The sequence below is a fragment of the Echiichthys vipera genome, assembly GCF_963691815.1.
Source record: "Echiichthys vipera genome assembly, chromosome: 7".
NCBI lineage: Eukaryota > Metazoa > Chordata > Actinopteri > Perciformes > Trachinidae > Echiichthys > Echiichthys vipera.
In genome coordinates, this window is record NC_139832.1 from 17599592 (window position 1) to 17626831 (window position 27240).

The 27240-nt window shown below is 39.6% G+C and overlaps 1 protein-coding gene across 1 annotated transcript; it reads left to right on the forward strand.

Moving 5' to 3' along the window:
• Positions 1-6890: 6890 nt before the first annotated feature.
• Positions 6891-22548, forward strand: shisal1b (shisa like 1b; the record flags this gene model as incomplete). The annotated part of the gene is made up of 4 exons (XM_083917513.1): positions 6891-6957; positions 10613-10826; positions 14335-14637; positions 22279-22548. Coding segments are annotated over 4 exons (585 nt in total). The 3' UTR covers positions 22280-22548.
• Positions 22549-27240: the final 4692 nt, after the last annotated feature.

The following is a 27240-nucleotide window of genomic DNA, read 5'->3' on the forward strand; positions in this document are numbered from 1 at the left end:
TGCATGCATATATTTACTGCCAAGCAAAACAATACTGAGGAACGGATTGCCCCTGTTAAATTCTCATTTGGTCAAAGATAAACTCTTTCCTATCAGCTGATGTATGTTACTAATCACTGGGGTCGGTTGAAGTGTTATAATTACCCTTTCACCCTCTATATGTGTGGTCAAAACTTGAAAAACTATCAGGTTTCTTTTCCCATCAGCTCCATAGTTTTAATATTAGTTGCTTGCAGGCACATCAGCACAGTAGGCCTTTACTTCTACATTAGATTGTCCTAAAACAGGGGTGCCCAATTCTGGTCCTGGAGGGCCACTGTCCTGCATGTTTTAGGTTCTCCCTGTTCCTACACACCTGATCCTAACTATGTGCTCGTTATCAAGTGGCTGAAGCTTGTCACAGGTTTGAAAATTGTTAGAATCAGGTGTGTTAGAGCAGGGAGAAACCTAAAACATGCAGGACAGTGGCCCTCCAGGACCGGAATTGGGCACCTGTTTCCTAAACAATGTGACGCTGTGTTGCCACTACTACCAGGTATTGTGGAAGGTGCATATAAAAAGAATGTAATTAGAGTTATTTTTCTGATTAGGTCTGAGAATATTCTCAGACAGTCACCTCTATTATTTCCCAAAATGCCTTTGTGATCCAAATTGTTGATGAATTTAGGATGTGAGACAAAATAAAGCAGGAGGCTGAATGGTTTCCATAAACATGACAGCTCTCAGCAGGTGAAAACACAGCAAGACATATGTAAGTTACACAAGTTCCTCTCTCATCTCATCTTCTGTGTTAAGACAACAAACCATTACCAAGTAAAAGCAGAAAAAGACCACCCATGCAGCAAGGGGGCTGCACTGCACAATAGCTGAGCCCATTACTTTGCCGTACTGAACAAACTCTCCACAACAAGCTCCATGGCAACCCTACTGTTTTATTCTCCCTTTTAGATTGACTGTATTAATTTCCTGTACACTACATTGAATGCTAATTACTAGATGTTATATTCTTCTCCGTGTTTTCTGTGACGTAAATGTCTCCCAAGCAACATCAAGCAGCCAGACCAAAACATGTTGCTGCCTCTGGGCTTTATTTAGAATATTTGATCTGGAATATTTATTCAGGTGACTGATTATATAAACTAAAGAGGAACCTCTATTCATCAGTCAAATTTATGTGTAGCTCTGCAGCTCTGAGTTCTAATGGAAAGATACACTGTGCCTGTTTGTAGCATTTGTCCATTATGCCCTTACTTTTTATGGGTAGCTGTAATATGTTACCTAAATAATGAATTGACATTTTTCTTGTTACTTTAGCTGAGTAACTTTTTATGCATCTGTTTTGCTATTTAGATCATTGAAAATATACAATATGACATATTTGGCACTGACTACAGTAAGTTAAATTGTCTTATAACCTACAGTCACTTTGGTGAATTCTTTTCAGCTCCAGCTGTAGAAAAAGATGATCCTCCCTAGTGTTAGACATTGGTTGTGCAAGAGAAAACATTTTGCAGGGTTTTAGTTACATGTTAAGTTTGTCACAAGTGTGCATGGTTTATGTTCGTTTGTATACCTTTGTGTGGGATATACTGGTGTATCAGATCACTCCTCAGCATGGCATTCCCTCAGTTTAAGTATCATAAAGTTATAGGGCCAGCTCAGTACATCCCTATGAGTTTGAACCCTACCTTTTACCCAGTACTTACTTGATAGGTATAATTAATTATTGGAAAGGTCTTAATATTATGATATTTTAATTTTAAACAGTTCGGAATTGTTTTTATGTTGCGATGACAGTAACCCTTTGTCATGTAACCCCCCCCCCGCGCGCGCGCCGGTGAAAACGAGTACAATGAGTACAAATTTGATTACATTTTAGGAAATACAAGTAATATTTACATGTTTATTGATCGAATGATGGCAGAAAGATGACAGAATGATGTCAAAAAGATGCAGTGAGTTTGTGTGTAATTGAACCTTAGGTGGACAAAGCCTTGGCTGTTTTGTTTCACATAACCTACTTAAACGACAGTATATTAACGACATAGAAAGTGATCGTTGGGGTATGTGCTACTCTAATTTATGGCCAGTAGTTTCTCTGAAGGTGTGGCAGTGGTCTGCAGTCATGCAAGACTGTTTTAACATGTAAATACACAACTCAAACATCTGATGCATGCTGTACTTCATGTTTACCAACCATCCAGTTCACAGCCTCAGGCTGCCACTCTTGCATCATTGATAATTGCATAGCACACAGTGTGCCAGTGATGATCATTAGATCAGACTCTCCCAACATGGGCTCATACCCTAATGGAGCGTGATGGGGCTTCTGAATGAAACTCTTATGTCATCAAAAGTGAATGAAACCCAATTTATTATGATGACAGTCAAAGGGAGCATCAATTAGGCACAAGGCTAGTTGCAGCAGAATACCGATCAGTATTTGGAAGCAAGCCCATCAGCAGATTCAGATATGAGATGCAGCCACTTAGCCAACGCACTCTCATTCTCTATGTGAAGAGGGACTCTCATATCTAAACTGTACTTCACTCCGGATGCTCACAAATTTGTGTCTTTGAGGGTGATTGATAATGCACGTTAACACAGATTAATACCCAGTATAGCAACAGAGAGTGTATTTGTGTGCTCTAAGGAAAACACAAACCTAATCTTTAAGTACAAAAGGTGCATAAATATACAGCTACTATCATCCACAGGAGGATAAAGGTTATGTGAATCCTCCAAATGACAGACCTAAATGTTTCACCTAAAAATAAGCTGTACTTGAAAACATCTCAGATAACAGATACAGCAGGCCAAAAATAAATGATTAAATTATTTTTTAGAAAGCATGATACTGTGTCACAGACAATGTTTGAACAAAAGTAAGACTTAAACAAGAATGTTCATGAGATGAGGCACAGTGTGTAATCTCCAAATGGCCCAGAAATCTTCCACTGCACTTTCCCTCATCAAACCTCTGACAGATTTAGGTCTCCTGCTGAGTAGTGATGAAAAGTGTGCCGTTGGATTCACAGTGGTTGCTGCAGTAATTGGTCACTTACTATTTCCTTCTTTTTTCGTGCAACAGCAGTGAGTAACATGTAGACAAATAAACAAGCTCGGTGTGCTTTTGGTCCATATTTTAGATATTTCCTCACACTACTGTAACAGCCTTTACATTTACACTGAGCGCCGGTAACACTAGGTTGTCATGGTCTTTATGTATATTTTAGTTTGATCTCAGACAAACAGCGAGTAGCTCCATCTGTGTTGCACGCCTTATCAGCTGGGCAGTATGTTCTATTTTCAGTCCCAGGGAGTTAAGCACTGTGTACTATGTGTATTTACAGTCGATGTTCTGCTTCACTACCATCAGGCTCATTACACTAACCCTTCACATTCACTTCCTCTTTGCAAACAAGCCCGGCACTGCGATGAAGTGAACCTGTACAGCACGAGGAATGACAATGATTTGACTCAATGGGGTGAAGAAATAATGTACTATCAAACCCTTGTAAAAGACATCAGCAGTAGAAAGGAATACAAGTCGGTTTGCAGGGGGACATGATAGGATGGGAATCCCTCGTCGTACAGCATGTTGTCATCTGACAGTACACGAAGCACTCACGAGAAGTAAAAAGGGAGGGAAAAACATTTAAAAAAAGCTACTCTAACAAGTCTCCTGGGACCTCAGCTGCCTGCCTTTCTGAAGAGAGAACAGCTTGTCTGATCAAAATGTTTTAAAAGGCTCCTACAGAAACAGCCTGCTATGCTCCACATACATAATCTTTCCATATGGCCCATAGGAACGGCTATGTGTATTGCTTTGGTCATGTGCAACCATCAGCCCGTGCTGTTTGGGTTATGTAAGCTACATGGCAACAAGTAGGAGTATGAACAAGTAGAACAACAGCAACTGACAGGGATTGGGATGCCCATGGTGTTTAAATTTTAACAGTTTAAATTTTAGCTTCCTCCAATACATTTGTTTATCCACAGAGGCTCAATTAAACAGGCACATATTTTTTTTAGTTATGCCTGACTTCAAATGCATGTAGTTACACACCATATTCATAACCAGCTAGAGGGTAAACACAATTATACATATTCTCTTTGTGGCTGACCCAAATGCTTCCAAGCTTCTACTGTTGCAACGATAATCAATGTCCAAATCAGTATTAGTTGCGACCTGGTTTTGTTGGCTTCATATCCCACCAGGAGCGTTTCAGATGTGGAGCGTTGGGCCTGGCATATTTTCTTGACTCGATATGTATAATTTATATGAAGCCTAAGTCAGTAGGCTACGTAGTTAAATGGTTTCTTTTTTTTGTCTGTTGTGTTTGTTGCTATTTCTTATTTGTTGTGTTATAGCCAATAGACAAAGTCAAATTTCCAGTTATGAACCACATGGATCAAAGATTTGTGGCAGTGTTTTTGGTTGTTAAAAATACACTCATCTGCATAATTATTTTGTATCTATATTTCTACTCTGTGCAAGCAGTACAAACATTGTCCAGAGTGGCTCTGTCGGTTGTGATTGATGCAGCCGAAAAACTTCACAACTGCATGAGTACTAAAAATCATTAAATGACTGATGTTCTCTGATCAACTAAAAAATGTGAATTCTCACATTTAAGAACCTGGACTCGTCAAATGTTTTTTTGTTTTTTAAATAATTTTTTTTAATTGATTGACTGTTTTTTTGCACGTCTACTTTGAAAAATAAGAGTGCAGGATCAGGTTCTGAACTAGTAAAACAAACACTTTCCATTCTCAAACAGTTGTTATAATTGAACGCATAGCCAGAAATGTGGCTCCCGGTGTGCAACCTGTTAAATACAATGTATCTCATTATTGATCTCTTTCACCACAGACTACTTTAACGTGTCCTTCTCACTATGAAAACCACATTATCACCTCTGCTTCAAAGGTAGCTGCCCCATAAAAAAATGTATGACTTTGCATTTCTAACCTGGAAAATGACCAGTGTGTTCTTGTGAAACAAAGTGATGCCTCAAAACAAAACTCTCCAATCTCCAATCTCCCTCCAGATTTCCCAGCGGCACAGTTGGCGGCTTGGAGTGTTCATCACATTTTCTTGCAAATAGTTTGAGAAAAAAGACAAACAGTAGATGGTGGTGATGCAACATTAAACTGGATGTGATCCACCATTACATTCTTTTTCATCACAAAAGAGGAGAATATTGATGCTCGTCTTCTGTTCTTCTTGTTGTTGCTTCTTATATGTGGTTTCAATTCTGCTGTCAGCTCCTCTTAACTTTTCAATAATTCAACATTTGAGTTTTGTCACACTTTCCATGCAGCTTCGACAGAGAGGACATTTTACTTTCCTTGCACAAACTTGCAACTAAAGCCCTTCCATGGACTTGGAGTCATTTTCAAAGGCAAATTCTGATAGTTGAAATGTATGTCATAAATATGGGATGTGTAGATTTTATGGTTTTGAGGAGCAAATACATTTTCCAAATCATTACTTTGTATAAATCTTCCTCCTTTAATCATCATCCTTTATTATTTATGTTTTTCAGTTCTTACACCTGTCACTTGTGGCTGCCACTGATAAAAGCTTCAAAGTCATATTCAACCGCAAGGTGTTTCTCACATTAACTTTATAAAACTACTGCTAAGTGCAAATGGTTAATTGATCAAGTTTGTAATAAATTACCATTAACATCACCCTTAACTAATTCATGGACAGGGACTGTTTATTATATGTGCAATATCCCTAGGTACTATCAAAGGAATACATTTGCCAAAGAACAGGAACAAGCATGGCTAAACAAAATCTACCGCCACCACATTAATCTCACTTAGCATCCATGGACAGATGGCTATGATGCAGCTTTGAATGGTAACCACATAGTGATAGAAGAGTTCATGAATTCCCACGATGCATCATTTACAAACAACCTGGCTCTTCAGCAGTTCTGCAACCCAAACTGTACACTGTGCTGAAAGAGCAAGTGAACTGTGCTCTGGAGTAGATATAATGCATCAGTAAGCATTTCAGTTTGTGTTCTTTAAGCCCAGTCCAGATCAAAGAGTCGAGACTCGACAAAATTGTTTAAGAACGTAGTAGGTGAAAGTTGCAGCGGTGTGAACTGACCCGTCTCCTCTGGACTCAAACCGGCTGATGTTGTTGCCAGCAACTGGTTTTAGAAGGTAACACACGTGACTTGTTTCAACAGCCAATCAAGTCACTTACAAACTGTCAGCTGGTTGAAAAGGCCATTTTGGACAGCGGCTCAGCTTGTGTGAGAGAGGAAGGAAAAAGAGACGGAGAGAGAGAGATGGGTGAGCAAGCAGTACAATGAATAAAGAGAGGGAACGCCGGCCGTAATCGAGAACAAAGCTGTGAATCAGGGAAATAAAACATTATTTTCGCCGTTTTATCACAACCAGATATGCAGCTGCATCTCTGTCCTCATTTATATTTTATAATGCTACAAATTATATCCAGCTACGAACAAAAGCCTGAAAAGTCGGAGGTTGAAAAAAATCTTGTTAGAGCAGAAAAATTGTCCCTGTAAGAATTTTCGGCAAGTTTCAATTGAAATGAATGTCCAAGCCATCTACTTATGTAAACCATAAGGACACATTTCAGAAAGCATCATGGGAGCTCACTGCCACACAAGCTGTCCGCACAGTAGGGTGGAACTTCCAGAAATCCAAATCAAATCTCTTAATCTTTCCTCTCTCTGCTTGTCTTGTTCCCATCAGGAGTCCTGACTCTCAGCAGCAGCCATGTGAGAGGAGCTGTCAACAAGCAGAGGATGCCCACACCCAGCTAAAGCAGAGCAGCCTCCCCTCCCTCCAGCCCTCCCTACCTCCTGCTCCCTCCCTTCTTCCCACATGAGGACGAGAAGATGACTATCACCAGCCGGCAGTCCTTCAATGTCCTGACGGTCATCTTCCTCCTGCTGTCCACTGCAGGTCTGAAAAGTCTAGTGCGTGCTTATCAATGAATCTGACCCTCGGAAGTTCATGTTTATTTACTTACACGAGTCCTATGATAATCATACAAGAGTTTCTGGGTGTTCGCATATTATATAGGAATGCTCAGAGCAGTTCCTACAAACTTTGGATGCTCCAAAATGTGGGTCTCTTACAGTCCGTTAGAGTGAGACACTAAAGTGGCGTGAACTAAATAAAGGAAACAACCCCAAAAAACACAAATGGATAGGAGATAAGGAGATAATGTTGACATTTGAGAGCCAGACATTAACACTCAGAGACACTTCACTTAGACTTAGAAGCATGCTTTGCCAAAACAAAAATGTACTTGGCAGGAAAAGCTCAGGGTGCTCTCTAAAAGAGGTCTTTCTACGTGATGAGAGCACACTATGACCCCAAAAGATAAAACAAAAAGAACCCAGCCAACACGTATCTCTGAGATATGGATATACATTATGCACAAGGGAAACGATGCCAACTCAAGTTTCAAAATGACAAATTAGGGCAAAAGGAGGAGGGAGGAAGAAATCATCAGAACAGGCACAGTAACAGGAGCACAGAGCAGGTTGGAATTAAACATGGTCTGTATAAATTATGGATGTAGTCTCTGTGACATCACCAATAGCTTTCTGAAGAGCTTAAATTAAACCCAATGTGGGTGGCGCCAGCCATCGCCATCTTGGCAGTAGCTGACTCCGCCTGTTCCTGGCTAATCTAAAAATGGGCAAAAAAGGGGAATTGTGGATGCAGCTGAGGTGGGTTAATATCAATTAATCTGCCGTTTTCTTTTGTTTTAGTCTTAGAAATTTCCCCAAAAATAGTAAGAATTTTCCTAGAGGGCAATGTGACATTATCAAAACAATTTTGTTTGACCAACAATCCAAAACCCAAATAAAATAAATGTACTATGATATATACCAGAGGGGAAATAGCAAACACTTACACATGATAAGCTGGCACCAGCATATATTTGGCAATGATTGATTGCCAAAATTGGTGTTGTTCTACTGATGAGCTGATGGTATGCAGTATGTGTCAGAAGAAAGACAACAAACTGTAGGTCCGAGTGTAGCCATGAATAAAGATGATGTGTGAGCAAGGATTGATATTGCTAGAGAGAGAGAGAGAGAGAGAGAGAGAGAGAGAGAGAGAGAGAGAGAGAGAGAGAGAGAGAGAGAGAGAGAGAGAGAGAGAGAGAGAGAGAGAGAGAGAGAGAGAGAGAGAGAGAGAGAGAGAGAGAGAGAGAGAGAGAGAGAGAGAGAGAGAGAGAGAGAGAGAGAGAGAGAGAGACCACAGATGTAAACCTACTATGATGCTAAGCCAAGCTGTTAACTGTCTCCTGAATTTCAAGATGTGTTAATGAATTTAAGCAGGTGGGTGTGTTTACAACTGCATGGTTTCCAGAACCTTATTCATTTGAGAAGCCAGAGACTTGCCCTGAACTCCTCTCTTTCCAAAACTTCAAGTCTCGCATCATTGGAGGAGTTTATGGTCCACTTCCGATGTTGAGGGCGTCAGTTTCCTCATTGCCAGTTCATGTAAATGCAGACTGCTGACTCCTCCTTTATGTGCAAAGAGTTATGGGATATAAATAACATGAGTTCATTGCAGACCCATTGTACAGCAAATCCAAAGGTCAAATGAAGAGTTTTCTCTCACTACATAAGCCACCCTTCACTTGTAACCCTATTGTGTCCTTCAGCACCGCTTCATTTCATCTCCTCTTCTGCTTCAGGTTGTCGAAGAGAACATGGCCTGCCACAGCGAGCTCATTATAACCTGAAAGAGCTCTTGCCTTTCACATGCTGATCTGTCCCTGCCTGAGATTACAAAAAGACTTCTATAACTCCACAGCATAAGTGGACCTTGAACTAAATCACAGCAACAACACTTTGCTGATAGTAAACAAACAAGATAAAGACAAATCATTAACAATAAAATGTATCTGGATGCACTTCACATGAAACTGCATCATTTGGTTTTCGCTTCGACAGAAAATAATCAAGTAAAAAGTAATCGAAGAGGTTTCGTTTATTGCAGATTCAGTAGATGACACAATTAAACAGAGCCAGATTCATACATCAGCACGGAAGATATCTTCCAATTTTTACTTTAGGCACCTGAAAATCAAATCAGGCTATAATTTCTTGCTGTAAATAGAGGCCAAAGATATATTTACGGTAATTTAGAAACAGCATAACCATTACATAGAGTGGTCCATCAGAGAGCAGACCCTTTTATTTTTTAACTGTAAAATGTATCCTATAGTAAATATATTGCTTACAATTTTATTTACTATTTATGGATGTTTTAGGATCTTGCTGTGTAAGTCTATTTAAGTTGTTTTAGATTGGTCTTTATTTGTATGGTATTAGACAACTCTTGTTTTAAAGTCCATTAAGGTTGTTTCCAGCATTTCTTTTCTTCTTTCCTTTTATTTTCAAAATTCAATTTTATTCTGATTTGTTTCTCTGTAACTCACTGTTATTGTTGCCAGAGCTGAGAAGAAATAACAAGGCTTTTCTGGTTAAATAAAAAAGTAAAAAGAATCACTGTAGCTTACAACTTCTGTCTCTAGGCAAATTCTTGGTCTTATTCCTGGTAATAGAAAGTGAAAGGATGCTGAAATGCTGATAGTGATTAGTTATGAAGGTATTGAGTTTGTGGGTATGTCCTGGTCAGTCGTGATGTGCATTAACTATCATCAGCCCCCTAAACTGACACTAATCATATCTTATTCATTTCTCTGACTCTGACAGATTGGTAATTTGTTATTATCAGATGAGGTCTCAGCTGCTGCTGAAGTGGATTTCTGTGATTTAATTTTCAAGCAAAACTTTATTGGTTGCTGGATTCTATAATAAAAGCAATATTGTTTTTTCCCCTTGTGGCCACAATGATGCACAGATGAATCGCATATCTCCAGATGAATACAAATGCTACAGAATATGATTTATACCACATCTTTGCGTTACTCCATAATAAACTTGGGACTCTGTCATCTCTTATCACTCAAGCTGCCAAAAACAAGTAGCAGTATTTTTTAGGCTCAGGTAATCTTTGATGAACAGGTAAATAGACTGGTGTTTCTTTCATTTGGGTTCAATTTATGTCATACTGGGGTGAAAAGAAATAATATTCTGACAAAACAAATTCTGTAACCGGCATGTTTAGTGTTTCCATCCAGAAGCACCGAAACTAATACATTAGATATACGGGATGTTTTCTGGGTTCAAGAATAAAAGGTGCCATCAGGGCCTGAATGTGAATGTTTTTGCTAGTACACTGTTTGTTTTCTGTTCCTGGTCCTACACCATTATTATTACATGCACTATCTCTATGTCTTTTCTGAGGTTTCCAACGAAAACAAAAAGCACTCAGTACTTTGCTTTGTAGTCTCCTGCAGTTTCAAAGGTGTGTACTTGACAGCTGTTCTCCATGAATAATTCTAATACGAGGATGCCAATTTTAGGAGTAGGAAGACAAACACAACCTCTGCCTCATGTGCCAAAGGTCATGAGTCACATTTTACTGAGTGATTTGTTTTTGTCTCCTCCTGTCATATTGAAATACCTCCTGTCTGACATTTCTGAGTCATTTTACATCCAAATCTTTGTCTTCTCTAAAACTGCAGCCCTCTCGGCTCATTACCGAGTGTGTGAACCCTACTCCGACCACAAGGGGCGTTACCACTTTGGCTTTCACTGTCCACGCCTCTCGGACAACAAGACCTACATGTTCTGCTGCTACCACAACAACACCACCTTCAAATACTGCTGCAACGAGACCGAGTTCCAGGTGATCATGCAGATCAACCTCACTACCACCACAGACGGTTATGCACACAAGTAAGTGAATAATAAAATCACACTGCCATTCGACCCTCTTTGATCTCTTTAAACACCTGCATCTACACCAGTTCTCTCATTCACAATCAGAAATGTATATATTTTCCAGTTTAGGCCAATATCCTAATCCAACATTGAACCATCAATTAATTTTAATTCACTTTATTTCATTTCCATCTCTAACATACACTCGCACAACAACTGCTGTTACATATGCACTGATGACAGCAATAGTATTCTATTATTTACTTTTATGTTGGCACGAGGTAGTGATTACATTTTAATCTCAGCTCGTTTCTAGGGGTGACCCCAAATAGTCGACTATTCGACAATTCGATCCGAGGAGCCTGATTCGACTGCCAATCTCATAGTCGAATTGATGCGAAATGGGATTATGAAACAATGGATTATTCCATTCTGACTCTGGGGGTGCTGAATGTCTGACTTTACATATAGATGCTTGGTTTCTCCCAATAAACCATGATAAATAGCCTATTTGGGTATAAATATAAGCCTTTTAATAAATACTGTTGCTAAAAATGTGAAAATAACTCATGTGCTTTTAATCTATCTCCTTAGTGTGCGGGATTAACCCCCTCCCCCTCTAAAACTAAGTTGTACTATCCAGGATCCGGCACCGTCAGAGCGCATCTTGACTGGACTTTAAATCTATCTGGGCGCCAGAAATATAACAGTCTGCTACTGATTAATCATCAGCATCATTTCATTTGAATATTTGCCTATTTGTTGTTTTTCATTATAGACGTTCAATCTGACACAGTCTAACACAGCGCTGTGAAATTGAAACTACAGTTCTAAATATACCGTCAGCTATTGTCAAAGAAAGATACAAACAAACATATTTGTTATAACAAGTACTTTTAATAAGATGCTCCTATCAAAAATCAGAAATCACATGATGACCGCGAAGCGCTGGACTCACGTGCACCTGCCGCTCTCTGCTTTATGGCTCGACGGCCCGGATCAAAGTATTTTTCATGAGCAAAAAAAAAACAACAACTGATTCAACTATTAGTCGACTATAGGCAAGACTTGACGAATCAGATCGACTATGAACATTTTTAGTCGGGGACACCCATTAAAAAAATTTAAAAGAGACCCCAAAATTTTATTAAAGCCCCGATTTATTTTAAACTGAGTGGAAAAAGGGAAGCAAAATTTGTTTCTGAAGACACCTACTATAGGGGGATCTACCATAGAGGTTGTTTTGAGTAGTTTGCTAGGTGTTTCTGTGGACAGATTTTCTCACCACAATAGAAAGGCGGGGTGGAATCTTGGGGTCCCGTCTTTACACCCCTTGCAAGATACAGTCACAAAACTTTACAGGTATGTAGTGAAGATCCAAATGAAGGCAGAGTTCATATTTGGGTGTGGTCTGAGCCAGTGCGGTGAAAGTAGGGGGGTAGGAAGTAGAGAAGAGACCAATAAAAAAAAAAAAGATGAATCAATTATTAAAATAGTTACCGATTATTTTTCTGTCAATCCACTTATCGTTTCAGGTGAAAAGCAATACAGGAATAAGACAGGATATCTACTTCTATGACTCTCAATTCAGAAGCAATGTGACAAAATATTAAGTGTTTTATAATGGCCACATTGTGGCGCTACCCACATCAAAAGCTAATCAGTTCTTGTTTGGGCATGATCGAACTTCCCTTCAAATTACATTGTAGTTTTTGAGTTATCCTGCAAAATACAAACAAATGGGAAGACAGTATAACCTTCATGGCTCGGTGGAGGGGTGGAAAATGGGGAGAAAAGGGAAAAAATAGGTTGCAGAACATCTATGGTGGAACAAATGGTTTCCTTTAGATCAGATGAAAACAGCTGGTTTTAGTGTGCATGCTCACAAATGCTTTGCTCCCTCAACAGTATTGCTCTCATTGACACAGTTTGCCTCTTACTCATGGGGTTCATTGACATTGATCCACACCTACAGAAACCACCACAGAGAGAAGCAGATGCTGAAAGCAGTTGTTATGTTGTGAGTGGCGATTCCTCCACTCGATTACTCACAAAGGCAGGTGTTAAGTGCTGGCTTTTAAGTATCACTATGGTGTCCAATCCTACAGTAGTACAGTTATTCATGCAAGACTCATCGTTAACCAAACTACACATGCCAAGATATGACAGTGTATTTTCACAGAGGACACATAACCCTGACAACCCACTTAATTTGTTGCAGGATACACAGGTTTAGAGAGAAATACACAAAAAAAATAAGCCTCTTGTTCTGTGGGAGCTCTCAGCTCTATGTACTAATGCCCTCCCAGCATGCCTCGGCCTCGGGTAGTTCACACTGCCCTGCAGCAGGTCATGATATTTCATTTTAGTGTCAGATGGCCTGTTGGGCCCCTCTTTCATCCTGGCTCACTGGGTGATAGCACTGCAGGTCTGATATTTACCGCTGGCCAAGCGAGTTAAACTAACCATATATCTGCTCTCTACTCACAGTGCCTGGAGAAAACTGTATCATACTTTGAAATTTACTGCAGCTCAAGGTAAAACTAAAGGCGTTGTCCTCTGAGGGTTTCACGAGTCAATACTTTGTAGAAGAATAGAGTCAGAATAGATTTAGCGTAGAAGAGTCATCTGAGAATAACATTTTAGAAAAGCAACAGAAGCAGCTAGAAACCACTGACAGATAATCAATTGCATCTGCTTTCCTTCTCTGAGGAAGCCGTGTTAAATATTGAATAACATTTGTTTTAGTTGTGTAGTCATGACTGATCCCTTCAAGGACAGTTTGCATTTTTTTTTGAGTAGAAACACAAACTAAATCATAGGTACATGTCTCTGATCTAGAAGCACGTGGCCTTGTATGTAAGGGCTTCAATCATTGCAGTCACACAAATAGCAAAGTGTGACGAAATGACATAAAGGCTGGGTTTCCCTCCAAATAAATCTCTATTTTGAAGTTTTATTCTGTGTCATCAGAATATAGCATCCTATCAAAGTCTGGAATTTAGTATCCCTGTTTTGGCAGAATGCTGCATCTCAAATTACTCAGGAAGCTATTTCATTTATCTTGCTGTACTTTATGGATGAAAGTTCAAATGTGCCACATAAATCTAGCTGGATCATGTAAACCATGACGCAGTTTATGAGGTGAAAACTGGGAGCAGAGATATTTGGAGGCACCATAGAGGAGCAAATATTTGATGGATTAAAGTGTATTATTGTGCTAATGAAATTCTTTGTTGTGTTTTTTGTTTTTAAGAAGCAGAATTTTAAAAACACAGCAAATGCAACAGACGGAGGGTTTTTTAAATAATACATGTGTTTGTTTATTTAACTAGTTTTTATCAAGGAACGTCATGTTCTTGCCACACGAACAGCTCACATTCACACCTGGCAGCTCTATCATAGCTTTCGGGATTTAAGGGCCCAGCTGAAGGGTATCTGGATGGTAGCTCTGAGCGTGTGAGTGTTTATCATATTTCCCAGATTACACTGTGCTAATACTCCCAATCTGTCTCTCCCACAGTAACTATACAGCCCTGGTTGGCGTGTGGATCTACGGCTTCTTTGTCATGGTGCTGCTGGCGCTGGACTTTCTCTACTACTCAGCCATAAACTACGAGTTGTGCCGGGTCTACCTGGAGAAATGGGGTCTGGGAGGACGCTGGCTCAAGAAGGCTCGGAGTCAGTGGCACAGGTCAATGCAAGAGGAGAGCGACGCCCAGACACAAGTCCAACCCATGGTCCCCAGCCACTACCAGCCCCGACACAGCCTCAGAGGGGAGAGCCACAGTCCCACACTCCTGCCCTACAACACATCCACCGCATGGTGAGTCACTGTCTGTCACATTACGTCAACCAGCTTGAAGTTTGGCACGCATAATGACTGTAAAGCTGCAAGAATCAGCAAATCATGGACTAAGACTCACGTCACAAATCACCTGGGTAACCACAGCTGGTGTCTTCATGGAAATATCTCCATGGGAGCGTTGGCAGTGTGTAAATAATAATTTATACAAAACAGAAAGACAGCAGAAAAAGACTGCTGACTTTGTCCCTTTGGTTGGTTGTCAAAAGGTCATCAAGGTATAGCTTGACAGTAGCTAATTCAGTTTTGACTGATTGAAACCTTTATGTAAACAGTAAAGGTCATAGAGAGCAAGCTCTCTTTTACAAGAATGCCCTGTACATGTAAAACAATAAAAACACACAAAAGTTACAGTATACATTAACAATTTATACAACAAACAGACCAAAGACATCAACATAAGAGGCAACATCAATTTAAAGAAAGCATGCAATTAAACTGCACTATGCCAGTCAAAATGGATTTTAGTTGTTTAAAAGGGATAAGATTGTCTCATTTTACACACTTGTTCCACTTGTATGGAGCTTAGCATTTAAGAGCCACTTTCCCAATACCAAAATTAACTTGATGATTTTCCAGGACCAAATAATCTTGGGACCTACTGCAGTGTGAAAAATTATCAACAGTGTATAATTAAAAAGAGATGTACGTAAGATACCGATAGTACTGACAGTGAGGTGCAGACCAGTGTGCGCTTCAGTGCAATGTATATTCAGACACACCCTGTTTACTTGAACTCCTTATTAAGAGTGCAGTGCAAAAAGATATGTATACACACATGCTTACTGTCTACAATTGATATTGCTGACTCTGATCTGTCAAAATCGTAGCAACACACTGGTAAAGAATCTCAATATGGTTTCCCTCTGACTAAGGAATACAGACTTCAATATTTTAGGATTTCTGCCCTTCCCGCCCACTAATAGATCATTTTCTGAAAGCATCTGATCTGTATTTGCCTTTCATCTCCAAATAGCTGCTGCACACTGACTCAACATTAACGTCTTTTTAACAGAGAAATTTGGGTTTTAAGTGTGACCAGCTCATTAGGGAGCTGTCATTATTAATGAGTAGAAAAGAACAGAATAATGTACTGCCCGCCAGAGGCCCCTAACTCTTATTTAACCTGAGTGATTTAGCTCTGAGTCACATTAGAGACCTTTCATGGAGTTTCTGTGACAAAACACCATCTGCTGTCTTTTCAGTTTATCTTTTTAATACCTTTGAGAGCAGTCACAGGAGTTTTGAGGTGTGTTGGGCTGCCTGTGACTGTTGTTAAACATACAAGATGATTTACGATGCCAGGAGTGAACTGTAACACATAACAGCCACAGGGAACGTTTTCTTCTTCTGGCTGATGTTGCTCAGACTCTCATAATATAGCTACACAATCATAGAGCATAGTCTGAACAAACCTACATTTTTGTGTGGTCAATTTTTCATACAGTTCTCGGTCTCCAACACTGTGCACCCTATCTGTCTGACTGGGGCTCAGAGTCTCTTATAAGAGGAAGATATCTCTCTTGGGTCATGATAATTTAATGTGAGCAGAGGTTTGACAAATGGCTTTGAGAAGCAGTGTGGACTGTGCGAGTCTTAGATAGGGAAGCTGGGATGCTGCAGAGGGATCCTGGGGCTGCTTTGCTGGTGGAAACAAGGTTAACTAACACTGGACATACCCATGGAGCCTCCTCATTAGACATGAAGTCAGTTCAGTAGGATAGGTCTCATCAATCTTACTCTTACCAGGGTTGACCTGTTGGCAGCTCTCCAGCTTTAAGCCAAAGGATGTCTATAGAAAGGTGTTTGAAATTGCATCAAAATGCTTATTAACAAAGTGGGCCTGGATATTGAGAGCATGCTAAATTCATGATAATCTGGAATGTAGAATCTGTAGGGGACAAGATTTAGATATTGGGAGGTGGCAGATGGAGTATCAGTAGATGATGTGGAAGGCTGTGGTACCTCAGTTATCATCTACGGAGCTGCATTTACATCAGTGGAGTGAGAAGATGTCCCTGAAGCCTCTGACAATGTTCCTCATCAGTAATGTTAGATGGTCATGGTGCAGCAGAGGTTGCTCCAAATATTACAATAACATCCCTGAAAAGATTACACATACAGGGATGTTTTATGTATCTTCCAGGTCTATTTATTAATTACACAACAAATAAAATTTTATGCAAACCTGCAAGTTATGAAATTATCCAAATCTGCCCAATATGTTCATATGATCTACAACATTTCAATTTAACATAGCTGGAAAACAAAATATTTGTCTACAACTATTTGGGGCAATGTGAACATTTAATATGTAATATCAAAAAGTTAATTATAACCTCAAGAAAAACGTCAGATTCATTCAGTAAGATTCAACAAACTCATAGTCTAACTAACATACCTTTATCCTGCGTTCTTTCTTCCATCTCCCCATTTTTTTCCTCCCATACAAGACTCCTTTTTTCTTTAAGCAGTCTTGATGGTTTATTGAGGCATGGCAGTAACCACCGATATATTACGAACTAGGCTAACCAGAAGACTCACATCGCCTTACTGTATAACAACAAGACACTTAGTTAACATCGTGATGAGAGCGGAGGAGAGAGCAACTGAAAGTGCCACTGATTATGTGGCCCCTTAGTGGTTGTGACCCTAAACAACAGCATCTGGCAATGTTGTCCATAGTGTTCAAGATATGAGAAGTCTTCAAAGCTTTTTTGTTCTTTACTTTACATACAGAGTCATAGAATGCCTGAAGAATACCGTGAATCAATTTTGGTGGAAAGAAACTGATGAAATCTGGCCTTGTGAATATGATATTCACATCTCTCAACTCCATCTCCGTTCTTGCATCTCAATTATAGCATCGACTGAATAATCATTTTACAGTCTATGGTCTCAAGTTGCTCATCGGACCGCAAACAATGATTGCCGCTCGGAAGAGGAGGTCTTGGCCCAGATATCGGCTGACTACACAGGAAAGCCTGAAATATTAGCTGTTGCCCCCAGAGGCTAAATTGTCTTCAGAAGGGTTCCAGAATTGACTTCATGATAATTCATGTTGACAATGATGGGAAGTACTTCAGGGTGGATAGCAGTGTGGGATAATCTTGTGTATCTTTTTTCTGTAAAAAGTGTAACCGCTTTTTAATGCAGGGCAGGTTTTACAAAGAGACACAAGTATTCTTAGATAGTCAATTACATCAGTAAAAATAAATGGACAGATGCTGGGAGCTAAATTCAGTCACACAGTGTCTGGGGCAAGATTAGAATAGCCTGTTTGCAGTTTCACACAGTGAAACACTTCTCACAATCTAGATAATGCTTACACGATTTGTCAAATGTGTTAAGTAACCATGGCTGATACTGTATGTACACCACAACCATGTTGCCTACACAGTGCGTCATCAGATGCACTGTGTGGCCCATGGTTTCTTTGCGGGGGTACAGATCTTTATCCCCAGAGAAGATTGCAGGGTAATGGCTCAGAAAACTGGGTCCGCTTAGTTGAACATCTGTTGGCCAAATGTAAACAAACAGAGATGGGGTCAAGTCCCACAACTGGCGCAGCGGCATCTAAAAACAACCCAGTCACACAGCAACTCAGGAATCCAGCACAAATGGTTACCAGTGCAGCGGAGCAATCCCCACAGCAAGTCAAATTATCAAATAATTTCTCCATGCAGAGATCTATTTCTTCAGAGAAAGTGCAGCTTGGCGTCCAGTGTGTGGGAATATTTACCATATCGCTACGTGAGCGGGCTGGTATATACTGCTGCAGATCTGCTGGGGGTTTAGTGTGGGTGGCCTGGGAAACTGGTATTACTTTCTCTTCATGGATACCCTTTATTAAAATATCCTATTCATCTATTCAGACCGGTTTGAACAAATAAACAACAAGTCAGTCTTTACTCCAGAATCTTTCTTCTACAGTCGAAAGACTGTGGAGTAGCTCAGCTAACTTGAAAAAAGAAAAAAAATTGATTTGGTAAAAACTAAATATATCCACATATTTGTGTTTAGGGGGAAAAAAGCATACAAAAGTAGCATTCCAATTTAGTGGATGTATTGTCGCAACTGCACAGGAGACACCTCCAACCAGTCAGTCAACACTTCAACAACACTTGCGACTGAGAGAACTTTAAAAAGAGTTTGCAGATAAGCCTTTGGATCACTAAATTAATGGATAATTCACAAAACATCCACCCTCTTCCACTCGGAGAGGTAGTACAGATGCAAATTTGAACCGTCTGAGAAAAACAGAGACCAGGCTGAAACATCGTCAACTCCAGGTCCCTATGTGTGAAAAAGATATTGTACTATATACCACATGTATAATTAACATGTAAATCAGTGAGCTAGAGATGCTGGTTGGTGGATTTTGTATCCTTTAGACAGAGCCATGCTAGCTGTTTCCCTGTTTTCCAGTCTTTAAGCTATGCTAAGCCGCCGCTGGTTCGAGCTTCATATTTACCATTCAAACATGAGAGTTGAATTAATCTTTTTAACTAACTCTGGACACGAAAGTGAATAAGCGTATTTTCCAAAATGTTGAGTTTATGCCTCTAAATAACATTCAGTTTAAAATGCACATTTGGTGTCAATGAAGTGATACTTGAGCTCATCTGACAGGGTTGTGGGAGTACATCAGATAAAAACTACTAAGAACCACTGCACTAAGCTATGACATTGCCACAGGAAAATATTTTGGCATTAAACATTCTCCCGGAAACAGCAATAAACTCAGCTTTTCCTGGAATCACCTACTATATCCCCATAAAGTGCTCAGCAGCATTAAAGCACCCATTGGTTGTCCACTCATGGCAATTAGGACAATAAAAGATCCCAGTTTGTGCCAAACCTCTTCATCCAGTAGTTCACCTCTACCAATTAGTAGTACTGAGCAGCAGCATCATATGGATATCTTGACACCAGAAGAAAATTTTAAAGGAGCTGGTAGTGAGAATCTCCTATATTATCACTGCTCTGACACTCTCCTCTTTCAGAACTGCAAGAAGTCTGGCTTTACTGCATATTTTAAATACATTAAGTTTGGTCTTTAGTCAGTGCCGATCAAGACATCCTGTGCAAAAAATAGCTGTGCAATAAAGATTTACCAAAAGCTGCTCCTTTGCTCATGTTTGATGTCAGAATTAAAAAATACGACCTGTCCACACTGTACCCTGCCTCTCATCCAATGTCAGCTAGGGTGGGCCCCCAATTAACTCCTTCACAACCCTCAAAGATAAGTGGCTAAAGCTAATTGTCAAATGGATGGATGATTCAGCCTTGGTTTAATGTGTGCTGAGCGTCAGCCAGAAGTGCCAAATAAAAGTGGGAGATATTAGATGTTGGGCAACATCAAATCGCACCACTGCGCATCAACAGAACAAGCCAAAGAGGTTCTTGTTGATTCATAAATCACTTGTTACAGCCGTGCCTTTTGCCAGTAACAACCCACTCCCTCAACTTGGTAGCTTACTGAGCCAGCTGAGCTTAGCCATAGATGGAGCGATGCATGTTCGGTGACTTCTGTCACATTCATCATATACCTGACTCACAAGCAATTGTAACACTCACTTACAGTGAGACCTCAGTGACTCAGCGTTATCACCCAGTCTAGTAGACTCTCTAGTAAAGTCTCCATCACTCAGCTCAGTCCGTCTGTTAGATCACTTTGGTCGTATGTAATCATTGCTAACACCAACATCTGCCGGTCTCTCCTCTGAAGAATTGAAGAATTTCACATCTTTTTATTGAGGTTTTTTTTTTTTTTTTTTTTTGCCAGAGTGTGATCAAAGGCTAGTCTTGCCTCCTGCATATTCACATCCATCTTTGAACTCACTGGTTGACTTTCTGCGGTAATAATAGAATTGTACATTATGAAATTATTCCTGGCCTGTCTGTCCACAGAGCAGCATGCCAAGACCTTGTCCAATTAAAGCAACGTTCTCCATGTGGTGTGAGTTAATTAACATCATAGATGCTACAAAGGCAGCCAGGCACAGAGTTGTGCTGCAGGCTAAAAGGAAAGAGCAGGAGAATAGGTTCGGCTCCATGAAAGTTGCAGAATGACTTTTGGCCTTGCCGATGAGCAAGAGAGGTAGCAGCAATTTTATTTTTGGGTTGTTTGTGATCTTTTATTATATCTGTTGTCATTGACTTTGCATTTTAGTCATTTTCACTTGAGTTCATTAGAATAACCCTCAAATGGAAAATTTTATTTTCTCAGCAACAATGTAGCTGCATTATTTTGGGTGGGATGTGATTCCTAGAGGTGGGGTGGGCTGAAAGTCTTTACAAGAAATACAGACTTGTAAAAGTAGCCTGATTGTTTTTTGAAAGCAAGGTTGCATAGTTTTATTAGATTTTTTTTCAAGCCTTGAGCTGATTTTCAAGCCAGTATGTAGTTATATAAAGATCAACGTGGATCGTTAAACACACACATTGTGATCTGAGACAATTTCAGTCATGCAGCTAAAAAGCTATATCCGTGTTGTTCAGTAGGATCCAGGAGTTTTTTTTTCCAAACAACTCATGTGGCAGCTTACTGGAATCTCATGACGCAGACATTCAGTTTGGAGAGTAGAAAGCAATACACCCTTTGTTTCTTTTCTTCCATTTCCTTATAGCTTTCACTCTGTTGTATGAAATCTTTGAAATGTCTATGTGATTCTTAAACCTTTGTTTTTCATTTGCTTGGTTTTCAGAAGCGTTCAACCACATTTGACGATAACAGATGTTCACATACTGGTCAACCTTTGACCTTCCCTGCCCTCTGTGACTGGCTTTGGTCCAGTATTCACGGTAGAGGTTTTCACAGGTCCACTTGGGTTTTGTATGTCATAATCAAAGCCGTAGAAAATATTTTAGAAAATCAGTTCCATTAAGTAAAAGATGTTAAATGATCATTTAGTTTCACTGATATTAAATGGGTAGGCAATTATCTGTATATTATGTTTATCTATTACCCGAAAGCAGCTGCTTTAAAAGGTCCACATTTTAGACTTGAGATGATCTGTGGTGGGGTTGGTCGGTCGGACAAATATATAGACTAGGGATGATGGTTAAGTGCATCGCAGTTTGTTAATGGTCTGCCTTTGAAAGTATGAGCCACTGCTCCACAAAGTCAGACAGCTGCTCATCAGGTTGCAGGGAGATAGGTGGGAGACGGTGGGGAAAAACAGCATGTAGAGCTGGCCTATTTTCACATTTTTCTCTGTGAATTACGGATTTATTCCAAACAAACCAGAGTTGTGATTGTTGGAGCAGTGCAAAGATTTACTGTAATGGTTTTGGTGAGTTTTATTTGAGTTTGTTCACATCGCAAGCAAATGTCGCCCAGATCCGATGGACACAAAAATCTATTTTTTTCCCCCAATCAAATCCAGGCCCCTTTCGTATATATCGCCAAATTCAGTTCAGTGCCGATGAAACAAAAACCATACACCAGCCCAAAAGGTCACAAGTAACAACTGGGCAACTCTATCTGCTGAGAGATATTCACAAGATTTGGTTGAAAACTTCGGAAAAACTAAGGTAGCCCTGGTGATAAGAATTTTTGAACATTAATGCTCAATTTCTGTATTTCTTTCCGGACAGAATGATGCTGCAAGTGGACAAACTGAAGAGTAGCAACACCTTGTTTCCTACTGTAGTATGGAGAAGATGCCCCTCAGATGTCCCCTCTCTGGACCACAGACACAAACACCAGTGGTGGGCTAGACATACTGTAGTAGTTAGAAGTGACTACTGCCCCTTTGTAATGAGCACAAAACACCCATGGACTGACAGAAGCAGGCTGATATGGCATCTATATGGTATGGAAACTCATCTGAACAAAGGCTACCAGGAGAGACAGAGGACTGTACTGCTACCACATTGGAGGAGTGTCACATTCAACTGCTTACAGGTGCTCAGTGATCCCCTGAAATGGCTGCCAAGGCCTGGAGTATCCTACCCTAGCAGATCTGAGCTGAACTGGATGAACTGCACTCACAAGCAAGGAGGCTTGCCTGTTTTTAAAAAAGAAGCTCATATTTCTAGATATAAAATGTTTATTACACTGCTGTGTCAGTTTGTGTTCAGTAGCAGTTAGACACAGTTGTGGGTTATCTATTTGGTGATTTATTTATGTGAAGTAGTCAGAGAAATATATGAGTGGTTAACATTCGGAACATGTAACAGCTTAGGTTGATGCTGAGCATCTCACTTAGACTAGAATGTTTTTGTTACCTACTGAAACCAGAAACAAAATGTATCTGCAGCCATTTTGAAAAACAATATCTTGTTTGAAATGTTTTAGAGCTCCTTTCTGCAAAACAAGTTACGTGTCACACACAATGCCATACAGATAAACTGCTGTAGATCTAAAGGTTTTTACATTAGGTCATCAAGATTTTGCTTTTGATTTAGTAATGCTGAAGAAAGGGATCTAGACTCTCAAGAAGTTACTCACCAAAACATTAATGAGGATCATAGATGCCTTCACCACAGCAAAGAGATTTATGCTAAGTTAAACATGACCTTAATCCTTGGCTATGAGCCTACAAGCCCATTTAAGACCATTAGCTACTTATAAAGTTTGTGTGAGACAGTTGCCTCGGTAACCACATCCATTGACTTGTTTGCCCTTCCTCATTACCGGAGCTGCCTGACAAACAGCTCCATTAGCAATATGTTGCAAATGAATATCCATTTGGTTCCTTTATAAGGAGTGAGTTATATATCCCACATTGGTAGTAGACAATTGTGTGATTAGTGAAAAGTGATTAGCCATAATAGAAAATGTAAAAAAAAATGTTTTAAAAATCACTAAAATCCCTTTCACTCTCAGCAATAATGTACAGTAGCTTAGAAGGATGACATGGTATGTAAAAGTCAGAGGCAGCAGCCAAATGAGCACTGGGTAATCACTGGGGTGTATCGTCGAACTTTCAGGTCAGTCTACATGTAATAAGAGGGTGAAGTCAATGAAATGGACATACAGTATTTCTTCATAATTAATTAATTCAATTTGAATGTGTCAGCTTTGTAAGAAGAAAAAGTGAAAACAATTAGCATTTTTGAAAAAAAAACTTTTACTTTAGAGCTGCAATTGATGATTACTTTCATTATTGATTCATCAACATGATTATTATTCATTTGCTCTAAAAACAAATGTCAGGAAATAGCGAAAACTTCCCGAGGCCAGGCATTTCAATTGCTTGTTTTACATACCAGTCCAAAACCCAAGGATTTTCATATGATATATAAAACAATCCCCACATTTGTGAAATCAGTAAAAGCTTGAAGATAAATTGTTAAGCGATTATCATATTTCAATCATCTAGGGATGCAACTAAAGAGTCATTTCATTATTGATTAATCAGGCAATTATTTTCTAAATGAATCAATGAATTGTTAGGTCTATGAAGAGAAACAGTGAAACATGTTTTAAACATTTTGGTTGTGTCTTCCACAACTATACCAAAAGTCCATGGTCCAAAGAAATTCAATTAACTAGCACAGTAGCATGCTTGTTTTAATTACTAAACTAAGTAGTTAGTTTGTTAGTTAGTTAGTTACTTACTTACTTACTCACTTAGTTAGTTGGACTAATAGATAAATTGAGTAATTGTTTCAGCTCTACTATCATCACATCTAAGGAAAAAGCTATAACTTCATGTACGAATCTGAATAAACTATTGAGATCAATTCTCTTATCCATAAAATGCTACAACAGATAAAGCAGCTGTTGGTGCCAGATAGTATATGAGCGACATCATGTGAAGACCAGGTGGACAGATGGTAGATACATTAGGAGAGAGGTGCCTGTTCAAATTCTGCATCTGTAACTGGCACACAGGCAGCTGCAAAGCCTGTGCATTTGAATCTCTGGTCCGTGCGACCACTGCAAAGAGCGTACAGGAGACACTGTTAATGCTTTCAGAGTTGGCTAGAAGCCAGCAAAGAGACTTGGGGTCTTGCCATAATATTTGTGATGTTAAGTGGACCCTCTGAACAGAACTTTGTCATGTGCTATAAGTGGTGCCTGCCGACTTCATCCTCAGCTATCAGCAATAATATTCCCATTTGCTGAGTTGTTAAAGGAACTTAATTCCCATTGCAGTGGCTAAAGTTTAATGGCTTATGCGCCCCAGTAGGCTCACACTTTCTGGGGCAGGGAAGAAGGATGTGTCCAAGTGAAATAATTGGCGGAGAATTTTCTCTAAATTATGCTCTCTTGCTCTCTTTCTGTACCTGTCTCCTTACTCCCAGAGTGTGAACTGCAGCAGCAAGCAGGGAGACGTTTTAACAGGTGCGGCAGCACAAAGGGGATTTAATTATTCCCTGATAAGTGGGATAAATCTGATATATTAGAGAACATGTCACTTTTCAGGGCTATATAGGCTGTGTGTTCTGACCTGTATGAAAGAGGTCTGTTCTTATAGTGCTGGGTGGTATACAGTACCGGTACTTCTGGTATGCCAGTATCAATTTCATATACATCATGAATTTTTCATTCACTGCCAAGTCAGTCCATAGCCACAAAGAGCTACGGTCAGTCCGGGCATGCAGTGAGTGGTGGGGAGCTCTATTAACTGCGTACACTTATCAAGAATGATTGTAACTTTATTACAACAATTACTATCCCGCAACTAACTCTCTTTAACAGGGTCATTTGCCAAACCTCATACTGGGTAAAGTTATAGCTACTAACTAGCCAGGTAGAATACTGTAACATATAGTTACACCCAGTAACACCCAGGGGGGGAAAAAGTTCATTTTGCTCCGGCAAGCAGTAGCAGGGTCAAAAATGTATTACTCTACCCCTCCCAGCACCCCCCCCCCCCCCCCCCCCCCCCCATCCTTCATTACTTAAAATGTTACAACTTGGCTTTGTGATGTTTTCTGTTTTGTTTGAAAACAGTCTTGACTCTGACCTGATGTGATGTGGTACTGTGAATTGTATCCGCTCAACCCTCTTTCCAATTAAATAATTTTAAAAAAAGGATGGGAAGAGAGCACACATCTGTTTCAGTCTCTCCAGGTTGTCATGGTAACAGTTGCCTTACAGTTGAATACCCACCTGTATAAAGAAGCTTTATAGTGATTGATACCTCACTTTTTGGGTGTGGTGATGATGATAATGTGCACCAAGTTCTGTCTATGTATTTATTACTAGATAGAATGATCAGTACCGTTTTCAGCTAGATTGTAATTGCACTTGTTGACTTTGTATTGTCACCACAGGGAGAAATAAAGTTTTATCTTTTCCAGTGTGTTTAAATCCCTCTGTGTCAGGTGCTCTTTGGGGAAAAAAGCTATTTTATTTCATTAAGCCTTTGAAGCCAAGTCTCCATTGAGGCCGGAAACAGACAAAGCTTGGTAAACGGTTATCAGAGTCAGAAGTCAGAAAAATATAACTGAATTCGTCAATGAATCATATGGTTATTTTTTTATTTAAATGGGTGGGAAAAGTTGGTTAGAAATAGAGATAGGAATTTTATTAATTGTGTCCTTTAACTCCAATAATTTGCTGTGACACATTTTGTTTGCTTTCACCAGCTAATTCTATTTTTCAGCTCTTTGGCTCCCCTCCTTTGGGGGTATTGACACACATTTCACCATTTATCTATTTCATATGTTCCTCACCACATTTCCAATTCCTCTAGTCTAACAACAGCTTATTGTTTTTATAGTGCAGTGTAAAGATAATTAGGCCTAGTATTAAAAATATGATCAGGATCAAACTGACATTTTTACATTTTTATAACATAACCTTGTCTGGATGCCTTGATTTAGATTGATGCCTTACTGTTATTTTCAAATAGCATATTTCAGGTTTAAACTTTCCCAGAGAAAAAGGCTTGGAGGTTGTGGACTAACCGATGTGTTATGCATACGTAATGCTCATGTAATATTTTGGGGAAATGATTGGCTTGGGTCCAAAATCCAATAAAGAACACAACAGAGCTGCTTAAAGCTGGGGTAGGTAGTTTATTTTTGGCATGTTGGTGCAAAAATTCCGTAATAATCTTTCATAATATTGTAATTCAAGTGTTTTGAGAGAAAACTCAGACTTCTGCACCTCCTCTTGGCTCTGTTTACAATCTTTAGAAAATCTAGCCTGTGACGGGAAATTTTGATCACAGGTCATTTCAGAGAGAGAGAGCGAGTTCCTACTGGCTGTTACAAATGCAATTGCTATTCATGGTAGGCTAAAGGCTAATGCCAGCTGCACAGCTACTACGTGAGAGTCGCTGCAACATTGTTTAGAAGCCGGTTTCGAAATTCCAGCAATGTTTGTTTGCCACAGACATATCAGCATTAGATTCAGCAATTAGCACTGTGTTTATCAGACAAAGAGTGGCCACTGCATCCATGCCCGCTGTTCAGCGAGCCTAAAGATAGCAGGCTAAATTAATAGCAACATCTCAATTTCTTAAAAATACTGTCAGAGTGTAAAAGACAGAGTCTAGAATCACAGTATGCCATCTCTAAGAGCTTTACAGGCCCAAGATTTATAAAGTTTGCAAAGAAAACAAGACTGTAATTACAACAGCCAACTGCAAGAAGAGA